This window comes from Euprymna scolopes, chromosome 8, assembly GCF_053919585.1.
Source record: "Euprymna scolopes isolate OS-2025 chromosome 8, ASM5391958v1, whole genome shotgun sequence".
Taxonomy (NCBI): Eukaryota; Metazoa; Mollusca; class Cephalopoda; order Sepiida; family Sepiolidae; genus Euprymna; species Euprymna scolopes.
In genome coordinates, this window is record NC_136489.1 from 47438805 (window position 1) to 47450918 (window position 12114).

Genomic DNA, 12114 nt, shown 5'->3' on the forward strand with positions numbered 1-12114 from the left:
CATTTCAAAACACCCTATTTATAAGAATCGGACCCCCCCCACACACACACACACACAACTATATCTATGCTTCATTTGCATATTTATTTTATAAATGAGAGGTGACGGTGGTTAGTGGTTAACGACACGGACAAACGATTTGGGTGTCCCAAATTCGAATCCAGTCCGTTGCACAAAAATTACTTTTACTTAGGATGTTGGTAATCTTCACATGGTCTCTCCCATAAGTACCTGGTCTCTTTCTAGAAAGAATTCTAAATAAAAAAAAAATATCAGGGAAACCAATGTCAACAATAAAATTTTCAGATTCATACGATATGATGATGATTTTATAAATAGTTTCTAATAAATTGATGTTCTGTATTTGTAATTTTCTTTGTGTGTGTATATATATATGTGTGTATGTATATATATATATATATATATATATAATTAATGTTGGTAGCATTATTATTAGTAGTAGTATTAATTAAAGCAATTTTATGAAAAAAAATAAAAAAACTAGTAAGATTATTTTAAAATTCAAGGGCACATGTGCACACTTACATACATGTATATGCATGTAGGGTATATTTACACACACTAAAAACTAAAATTACTTTAAAATAATATCTTTTTAAAGATAAACTGTGCATTGGATGCTATGACAAAGTTTTTAATTTAATAATTAAATAGGTACATTTTTTAGCTAAATTTTTATTTAATGTTTTATATGATTTTAATGATAACAACTGCCATGATGAGAAAGACATCTTTCTAAATTAAAAAGATTCATATTTTTAAAAAATTTCTTTTCTGCCAATAATAATAAAGAAGACAACACAAAGTAACTATTTTAAAATAATCAGAAATATATAATTGCTTTATTTGACCAATTTATTCATTATACTAGCAGTTCAGCCCAGCTTTGCTCTGGCCCTATGTACTGTTCATCACTTGCCCCATGTGTAAATACACTTTATGCAAGATTTCAAATGTTTAAACAAAAAATTGTCTGAGTAATTTCGTAAAGACCACAGAGGTAAATTCTTTTAAAATTTTGACTCCATAACATTTATTTTGGTCTCAAATCAAAATAAAAAGTTTTACCCATGCCCAAGTTACCTACATCTAAAATTTCAAGTATTTAAACCCAACATTGGCGGAGAAATTTGGTAGAATCTGCAACAGTCAACTCTTTCAGCTTTGACCTTTTGGCAGTCAAATTTTTGTTCCAAAACTGATTAAAATGCTTGCCGCATGTCTGAATACACATTATGTATAAATTTTAAATGTTTAGACCCAAAATTGGCCGAGTAGTTTGCTAGACACCACAAAAGGTCAAATCTTTGAACTTTGACCCCTTGGCAGCTCAAATTTTCGACCCAAACGGATTAAAAAGCTTGCCTTATCTCTGAATACCCTTTATGTAAAATTTCAAATGTTTAGACAAAAAATTGGCTGAGTAATTTGATAGAGATCGCAGAGGTCAAAATTTTAAAATTTGACCCCAATTTTAGACTCTTAACATTTATTTTTAGGGGCTCTAAATCAAATTATAAAGTTTGATCCATGTCCATAGAACCTACATTTAAAATTTCAAGTGTTTAGACTCAAAATTGGCGGAGGAGTTTAGTAGTTTTCAAAGGTCAAATCGTTGAACTTTGACCCCTTGACAGCCAAATTTCTGACCGAAAACTGATTAAGAAGCTTTTCCCAAATCTCAATACCCTTTATGTCAAATCTCGAGTTTCTAGACTGAAAATTGACAGAGTAATTTGGTAGGGAAATGTACACAGACATTTTCACGTTCATAGATATATAGAGAATCAGTCTTTAAGGGAAATTTATTTTCATTCTTATGCTTATACAAAAACAAATCCCTTGATTCAATATCGAAAATACTAGATAAAATTATCTTTTTGTTGTTTTTTTTTTTCCCTAATTGATAAAATGTAACTACAGAAAATTTTAACATTGGAATACATGAAATAAACATGACAATCATGGTTTTATTGATCGTCTCCAAAATAGCAGAGTGTGAAATGAAAATTCTTTGTTTTGCTGTAAAGAAAGTTATAGTTTAATTGCTGTTTGGGTAGTGTTCTTGTTAGTAGAATTAAATTTGTACAAAATACAGAAGCAAAAATAACTTTAAAATGTTTTGCACAATGTTTTTACTGTTGTATGAAGTTCACTCTGAGCGTTTTTTTAATACATTTCATCCATCGTATTATTAGTATTCAGAACCATTTTGACCATTTTTGTTTAAACCCATTTTAAAATGTATTTTATTTGTATCTGAAATGAAAAGAATTTTCATTAATCTATCTTTAGTTTATCTTCCTTCCAATGAAATCTTATTTGTAGTTGAACTATTGTTGTCTAGAAATTCTATTGTCGACAAATTGACCAGACATCAATTGCTATGGTTTTTATCTAACAATTAGCTGAACTTATCCAGTGTTGTCTACAAGAATTTACTTCCAGTTTTGTTTTTTTGTTTTGCTGTGAAAAAAAAAAAAAAAAAAAAAAAAAAAGACTTTTATCCAATTATTTTTAATGCAATTTTCGGATTTAAATATAACTAGCAGGGGTAACCGGCGTTGCTCGGGTGTGTGGAGGTGTAATAAGGACTCCCGGAGGTAGGGGTGGGGGGGTGGGGATTTAAAGGTGTTACTTGCTTTGTTCGAGTAAAGAAGCTTGGGAGGAGGGGGGTTAATAATAGTGGGAATGGGAAGGGGGGGGCAATAATAGGCAGTTTGGATGGAGAGAGAAAAAAAAAATTGGTAGTAGGCAGGCAGGCTTGAACTTGTAACGCAAAGGAGGAAAAAAAAAATAAATAAACATGACGTCTTTGCCGATGTCTCCATTGCCCAACCAGAAGTTCAGAACGTTGAAATTAAGTGAAGTCAATCAAACTGATACGATGAATTGCAAAAAAAAAAAAAAAAAAAAAAAAAAAAAACACCCCTCCTTGTAGAAAGCTGCCCAGTTTAGAGTGAAAGAATTAATGTTTTTGAACAATTTTTCAATATTTGTCATCCGAAGGGTCGAGCTTTAAAACAATACAGATCTTGTGAGAATCTGTCACCTGTGTTGAAAGTTTTTGCCCTTTATATATATATAGACTAGCCTGAGTGCCTGGCATTGCCTGGGTGTTTGGAGGTGTGTGTTAAAAAAAAAAAAAAAAAAAGCGGTAGTAGGAAGGCAGGCTCAAACCCGTACCGCGAAGGAGGAAAAGAATGTGGAAAAAAAAAAAAAAAAAAAAAGTGACATCTTTGTTGTTGCATCTATCGCCAAACCGGAAGTGGCAAAAGTTTAAATTAAGGCTAGTAAATTGAAAAGAGGGGATGACTTTCAAAAATATTGGCGGAAAAAGCAACCCCCTCCTTGTAGAAAAGTGCCCAGTTGAAGATGAAAGAATTAATGTTTTTAATCAATTTTCCGATATTTGTCGTCTGAAGGGCCAAGCTTCAAAACGATACCAATCTCGTGAAAATCCGTTGCCTGAAAGTTTTAGGCAGACATACATACATACATTTAAACAAACAGGTGAGATTTATATTATAGATTACAGTATCAATTATGAATTGAACCAAATTGCTATAAAAATATAATTATTGCTAAGATAATATTTTAATTTCTATTTATCGGATGTAAAAAGTTTCCAAAATTTTCAAACTTAATACGTGAAGATTTGCTAAGAATTTTTAAGTCAGTATAAATGACTTTCTATTCAGCAGTTTAAAGGCTTCCAAATTTCATTGAAGACTCACAAACTTGTTTTTGTTTTTCAACTATTAACAAAACATTAAAATGGTCGATTTGCAGCGAAACCAAAATGCACTTTGATTTAATTTTGTAATTATTCTTTATTTAAATAATTTTTTTTATAATTTTATTATTTTAACCTAATGCATTTTTTATTTCAATAACGATTGAATAATTTTAAATTCACTTCAAGTAATGAGATGAAAGTCACATCTAGTCGAGAAATATGCTGACACTTTTATAAATATAAAGATTCTTTTCAGCAGTTGACTATTTTTATGTAACTAATGTTGATGCACCAAAATCAACTTACATTTCCTCTTTCTAATAAGAGCTGACATTTGCTGAGACAATCAGGGGAAGAGGCAAAAGCAACTAGAGCTTTTTCGGCTTCACTGCGCAAATTACTGTCAGTCGTTTCATACATCTGTTTGCACAGATTCTCCAGTTGGATTAATTCCTGCAAAGAAAAAGAAAATGTTTTAACGATTGCATTGAAATTATTCAATATGGTTTTCACATGCAACAGTTTTCAGTGTACAAAAATAATCAGTCCAAGAATATGGATGTTTAAAAAAATAATGAAAAAAAAAAAAAAAAGAAGTCATCTGAATATAAAAGTAATTTATAAAAGACAATACAATGTAGAAATGTGACAGATCAACACAAACTGAAACAAATTAAGATATAACGGTGGAATAAACTATACAAATTCACCTTTTATTAACACAATATGTATTTTCTTTTTATACTTTTAACATTGCATTGTGTCTGACTTTAATTCAAACATACATACGAGAGCTATTGTAAATGTGAGCATGTCAACAATAGCCCTTGTATGTACGCTTGAACTAAAGTTGAACATATATGAAGGGAAATTTTCCCTAAATTATCATAAGGAACTTCCATCTAACCCTACTGATGCATGTAAGACCACAATGCAACGTTACAAGTATAATAAATACATGTATATTGTATTAATAAAAGGTAAATCTGCACTGTTTATTCCACTTTTATATGTCTTAATTTGCTTCAGCTTGTGTCTATCTGCCATACCTCTGCATTGTATTGCTGTCTATAAATTACCTTTATATACACACAGTACTTCAAGCAAGTTATATCAACCTTAGTCATCTGAATGCAGTTTTGTTTGTATTACAAAATATAAAACTAAAAAAAAAAAGTAATTTCGTTATCATATTTCATTACATCATACAACCCCCCAAATAAAGAAGTAGTCAACCACTTCAACAGAAACAACCTTCTTAGTGACATGCAATATGGTTTCCGCTCTGCAAGATCTACAGCAAATGTGCTAACGGTTATATCACATAGGATTAGTGAATCTCTTGACAAAGGTTTCCTTTCCAGGGCAATTGCTCTTGACATATCGAAGGTCTTTGATAAGATATGGCATAAGGGCCTACTTCACAAGATTTCCAGCTATGGTATTACTGGAAATGTTTTCTCAATCATTAAATCATTTCTCTCTGATAGGTTCATAAGAGTAGTGGTTGATGGGCAGAAATCAGAGGCCCACAGTATTAATGCTGGAGTCCCCCAGGGATCCATCCTGGGCCCAACTCTCTTCCTGATCTACATCAATGATCTCCCAAAACACATACTTAATCATTCGTTGACATCTATGCTGATGACACGACCATCTATGGCAACACATCAAAGGCCGTAAATTACAAAGTTCTCTCTAATTCTCTCTCCTCTGATCTTGAGCGAGTGGTACAATGGGGGAAGAGATGGCTGGTCACTTTTAATGCATCCAAAACCAAGCTTCTATCTTTACATCATCAACACTCTGATCCCCATCTGGCATCAATTGAAATGGATGGCTCTCGTCTTGGGGAGGCTCCATGTTTTGACAAGTTTCTGGGTTTGACCTTTACTCCTGATCCGAAATGGAACACGTATATCAAATCTGTTGCCAGGGACGCTGGGAAAATGGTGGGATCCTTCTACCGTTCCAGAAGATATCTCACTACTGATGCAATTCTCTATCTGTAGAAAAGCCAAGTACGTCCAAGGATGGAGTACTGCTGCCACATCTGGGCAGGGGCTGCTAAAAACAGCCTATCCTGCCTTGACAGAGTAAAAAATAGAATTCGTGGTTTGGTGGGGGATGCCCTTTTCTCTTCCCTGCAGCCTCTCTCCCACAGAAGAGACGTTGCGAGCCTGTCTTCGTTTTATCGTTATTTCTATGGCAAGTGCTCGTCTGAGCTCCAATCTCTGTCCCCCCCCCCCTGTCAATCTTTCAGTCACAAGAAACACCCGTCTGGCTGAAACTACTGTCAATAATTTTCCCCACTCTTTATCTGTGCTTAAATCCAAATGTAGATTCCATGATCAGAGCTTCTTTCTCAGAAGTGCACGATTGTGGAACTCTCTTCCGTTCGCCTGTTTCCCACCTGACTACAACTTGGATGTCTTCAAATCTAACATAAACAAATTCCTGACAAACCGCCCCCTTAAGTAAGACACTCTATCAAATCTCCAATACTAATGATTTACTACAATACTATCTCATTGATTACTGTACACGCAATAACCCTTATCCCTGAGTGGCCTCCGGGCCTTGATAAGTGATGACCCCATGTAAAAAAACAAACAAAAAAAAAAAAACCCTAAAATGTGGAGGAAATAAACATCTTGTTCAAATCTTTATAGCTTCGGAGGCCTCCATTTCCTTCAGACTCAATTGTAATACTTTGTCACTGAGTTAACAGTAAATGAATTGCTGCAAATGGAAGGCCAACAATACCTCTCATTGAATTGCGTAGGTGTTCATGAGCAAAAAAGTTAATGCTTTATTCAAGATATTGAGATAAAACTTAAATCCATTTTATTATTATTATTAAAAGAGTAAAATCATGTTTAACTGCCAAATGTTCATCTCACAAATCAGATATATTTTTTGAAGATGTGTTTATTTTATTTTTACAAAAAATGCACCACTTATCAAGGCCCGGAGATCACTCGAGGACATGGGTTAATGATTGTACAGTAGTCATTGACAAAATATCATAGCAATCGTTAGTAGTGGAAATTTGGTAAATTAGGTTAATTAAGGGGACAGCTCATCAAGAACTTGAAGACGACCATATTGTAGTCAGTTGGAAAGCAGGAAAACGTAACAGAGTTCCACAGGCATACAGTTCTAAAAACGAAGCTTTGTTCATGGCATCTATGTTTAGGTACAGATAAAGAGTAGAGGAAATTATTGATAGTGGTTTCAGCTAGATGAGTGTTTTTCATAAAAGTAAGGCAAGGGGGGGACCATAAATTGGAGCTCAGACGAGCACTTGCCATGAAAATAACAATAAAACAGAGACAGGCTCGCAACGTCTCTTCTGTGGGAAAGAGGTTGCAGGGAAGAGAAAAGGGCATCCCTCACTAGGCTACGAAGTCTATTTTGAACTCTGTTAAAGCAGGATAAGTTTTTCTAGCAGCTCCTGCCCAGATGTGGCAACATTACTCCATTCTTGGACGTACTTGGCTTTTATACAGGTAAAGAATTGCATCAGCAGCGAGATATCTACTGGAGCGGTAGAGACATCCCACCATTTTTCCAGCAGCCTTGGCAATAGATCTGATGTAAGTGTTCCATTTCACATCAGGAGTAAAGGTCAGACCCAGGAGCTTGTCAAAACATGGAGTCTCCCCAAGAGGAGAGCCATTCATTTTGATTGATGTCAGATGGGGATCAGAGCGCTGATGATGTAAACATAGAAGCTTGGTTTTAGATGCATAAAAATTAATCAACCACCTCTTTCCCCACGGCACCACGTGTTCAAGATCAGAGGAGAGAGAATCAGAGAGAACTTGGTTGTTTACGGCCTTTGAAGTGTTGCCATAGTATCGTCAACATAAATGTCTAAAAATGATCTTAGGATGTGATTTAGGAGATCATTGATGTAGATCAGGAATAGAGTTGGGCCCAGGATGAGCTTCTGATTTCTGCCCATCAACCACTATTCTTATGAACCTATCAGAAAGAAATGATTCAATAATTGAAAAAACATTTCCAGCTATACCATAGCAGGAGATTTTTATGGAGTAGACTGTTATGCCATATCCCATCAAATGCCTTTGATATATCAGGTGTAATTGTCCTAGAAAGGAAGCCTCCCTCGAGAGATTCACTAATCCTACGAGATATAACTGTTAGCACATCTGTTGTAGATTTAGCAGAACGGAAACCATATTGCAGGTCATCGAGGATGTTTAGGCATTATCATAGTTTCTGAAAGTGTCCCAAAATATTTAAATTTGTTAATACAATTTTTTGCTTGAGATTTATCAATGTTGGAGTTTAAAATAAGCTTAAAGGAATCTATATAATTGTCAGCTTGCTCAAAGATTACAACAACAAAATGCGGCCAAGTCATGTTTGCTTCATGTTCCTCAGGTGGAAAGAGATCAAATTACAGACGTAATGACAGTGTTGAGGTGAAACAAAATCAACTATCTTTTGAAATATTTTTAGTCATAAAATAGAATGTTTTTAAGATTAAAATTTATATTTGAAAAATTAAACTCTTACAATATTTTCTGTCAATCATTCCAAATACAATATTTATTCTAAAATATAATTTGTTGAATTAAAAGTATTATTCATTTAAAAAAGAAGCAAGTGTATATTTTTGTATAAAAAAAGAAAAGAAATTCAATGTTTTGAAAGTTTGAACAAGTAAAAAAATATGAAAAAGTTTATTTCTCCACAAATGAACAAAATCTTTAAAAACACATGTTTTGACTGGATCTGTTTGAGTAATAAAAGAATTTCAATCAAAACAATTTCTCCTACCTTTGATCTAATGTCTAGCACTCATTTCACTGGATTATATGTTTGAAGGTATTTTCATTCAAATTAAATAGACTCTCAAATATTTCACATTCATCATTCCCAACCGCAACTATTTTTACTGATGATTCCTCACTTATCAAGGTCAAGACCATTTGCAGATAAGGGTTAAGAAGATGAAATAATTGTCAGTTGAAAGATGAATATTATGGGAGTATTAAAAATGATTAATGAAACAAACTAAGCTTTATTACAAATGGGTTTATGATAAGTATTTGTTAACATTAAATTTGAAGATGAGCATGTTATAGTCAGTTCTGCAATAATGTGTTCCACAGATGGGAAGCTCTTGCAGAGAAACTTTATCCATGGAAATTCTGCCTATACATGAAGAAAGAAAAGTTAAGAATTTTTTTTTAATGCATCCTTGTATTCTCTAGATTTGAAAGAACATTTTCATTGCTAAATATCCATAGATATATGGCATTTGAAAAGCATTAAAGCATTATTGATAGTCAAGTTTGAAATAGAAAAAAAATCTCAACAGTAAATTAAAAATAGACATCTCTTAAGACAGAATCCAATGTAGTTTTCTTTAACACAACGTACAAACATCATTTGTTTTAACGTAAACATATTTTATAAAGTAAACATTAAAATAAGAAATGGGTTTAAAATTTTGTACATTTTATTTGTCTAAATTCCGTGTCTTTGGATCCCTTAAATAAGAGGAGAAACATAATTGAAAAACTATCAATGTCTTAGTTGACTCTTAACATATTTGGAGAGAGAGAAAGAACATTTATTAGTTTTTGTTTTCAAGTTTTAAATGAATTAAGATTGCATGAAAAGTAGATGAACAGGTGACAAACGCATTAAACAAATTTATTTGGAGATTGAACGGATGTTAATATATGTGCATGCGCATCCCAAAGAAAATCATTCAAGCCATATCCATCCACAAATCTTGATGGAGCTTCAATCTATGATCCCTCCCCTATACACCATTCACAACAAATATTCATCTAGCTACAACTACTTACAGTTTCCCTTATTCTCTATCTGTGCAGAAAACTAAACAAATTCCATGAGGTTCTTTCCTAGAACTGTCTGAGGAACACAATATCATGGGGCTGCTTCTCAACTGACTATACCATGGTCGTTTTCAAGTTTAATGTAAATAAGTTTTTGAGCCATCCTCTTAAATAATTTAACCCTCCCTAAGTTCCAACATTACCAATCATGATGACGTTGTCTCACTGGCCACTCAACACTCATTACCCCTTATCCTTAAATAGCTTTTGGGCTTTGATAACTGGTGACCCCCTCCCTCTCCAAGTAAAAAACAAAAAAAAAAACTTTAATCTAAGAGATTTAACAGCTATACATAGTGATGCTTTGTTTACTGAAACATCAACGAATTATAAACCAACACGGAATATAGAATATCTCTCATTTTAAGTTTAAATTTTCTCCACTTATCAAAAAAATTAAAATAAATCACCACTTACCATAGACATTTTTTAAAACCTTTCTTTATATTAACATCTACATAAAAATAAAAAATATTGTATTGTAGAAAAGACTATACCTATTGACACTGTTGAAGAGAATTACAAAACATGTTAAAGCAAATGCAAGTTAAACCTTTCAAAATTTTTTTTAAAGACTAATTCTAAATAACTAGTAACAACATAAATTTAAATCAATTTTAAAACTATTTTAGTGAAATTTTATGCTAAAAAACATTAAAACTAATGCTTAAATATACTACCTGTCTCCTTTTGAAAAAAAAAAATGTACTTCCAAAACATTGCTTACATATGCATTTTTCAATTATTACAAAAGAATAAATGAATTTCCTAGCATCGATTTTTGTTTTAAAAATGATTTCTTATATTTATATTCTAGTGTTTTTCAATATAAACTATTAGATCTGTTATCCTTACACACATACCAGTGCAGTCCCTACAAAAAAGATACTAATAACTATGTCCATATGACACCAGGAGAGATCAGCTTTCATCTTCTTGACAATAAGGAAAAAAATAAATGTCACTGAAGAATGCTGGAATCAATTGAAAAATTTTATTTATAGTGAAAAAAATAAATATTCTTAACAAAAGACAAATTTCAAAATTTATTAAAAGTTGTTGTTTGAATTGAAAGTGTTTCAAACTAAAATGATCATATTCGACAATATATAAGTAGCCCCCTCCCTCACAATATTAAATGGAAAATCAGGAAGTTCTTTATTTCCACTCCAACACTTACTGCCATAGGCTATAATTTCATCCATCCTTTTCATATACAGGGCGGAATAATAAAATTGTTGCCTTAGAAAAGACGATATGACTCCATTTCTGTTTTATGAATACCGGTTTTCTTTTTTTTATTGCAGACTATCTACTAGTTGGCCAGTAGTGTACAAATTCCAAGAGCAATAGAAGCCTTCTATGATGTCTGATTTTGCGATTTAGCAGATATATTGAAAATTAGAGTTAAAAAATATTTTTTAAAAAACATAGATAAGGACATCAATTGTTTAAGGTGAACCAATGCGAAAATTGGATTACTTATGAAAAGGATATGTATTCCAAATTGCACGTTTCAAATGGTATCTCATGAATAGTGATAAAGATTAGTGTTATATTTCATACTGGTTAATGCCCAAAATTGTAGAATCTAATGTCCAGAAGAGGTAGCAAAGATCATTGGCACCAGTAAAAGTTTAGAGATTTTAAATTCCATTCTATATATAAGCATTACAAGCGTTATGTATGTATATATATATATATGCCACTTTTTTTGGCAATTTTATAAGTTTGAAATCTTGGCGATTATTGATCAAAATTTAACAAATGAAAGTTTGTTGGAAAGCTAATGACCTAAATTGTGTAGTGGGCTATGTCATGGTCACACATTACTGTCTCAAGAAGTGGGGCATCACTTTTCTATATTAATTTAATGTAAAATGAGTAGCCAAGTTATAGTCACCTTGGTTAAAAAGTGGGTGTTTATTTTATGTTAAATTAATATAGAAAAGTGATTTCCTACTTTTTTAAACTATAATTTCTTCATATCTTGAAAACTACTCGTTTCCTGGGATTTTAACTTATTTTCGTTTTCAGCACCCTCGAAAACCTGTAATAGTGGTAATTTAGAAGGATTATTTGTGGGTGGAGCGATACTGCACCTTTACCAACATCTCAATCATAGTCATTTGTTTTCCTAGTTTTGCATATGAATTACAAAATATCTGATATTTCCCCAAAACCTCTGGACTTGATGGAGAGGAGACTAAAACTTGCTATGGTTTCAAACGATCTGGAATAACAGCAAAGGGAGATTGGATTCCAAATATTTCTCACATATTATGTCTCCCCTTTTTAGTTTTCATACATAAAGTAAAAATTTCACAGTGTATAAGGATTATTTGAGATATTAATAATCATACCCTATTTCCAAAAGAGGGGACATATAAGATATGAGAAATATTTGGAATCAAGTCTCTCCTTCCTGTTATTTCAGATCAATTGAAACCA

At 32.5% G+C, this 12114-nt stretch overlaps 1 protein-coding gene across 4 annotated transcripts in view; it reads right to left on the reverse strand.

Annotated features, from left to right (window-relative positions):
• LOC145283548 (exportin-7-like) overlaps positions 1 to 12114 on the reverse strand; it is a 154444-nt gene that overhangs the window by 124210 nt on the left and 18120 nt on the right. For all 4 annotated transcript variants that reach the window (XM_080132429.1, XM_080132430.1, XM_080132428.1 and 1 more), the window contains exon 2: positions 4067 to 4213. In XM_080132429.1, the coding sequence (XP_079988555.1) occupies positions 4067 to 4213 (147 nt within the window). The remainder of the gene's footprint in view (positions 1 to 4066; positions 4214 to 12114) is intronic.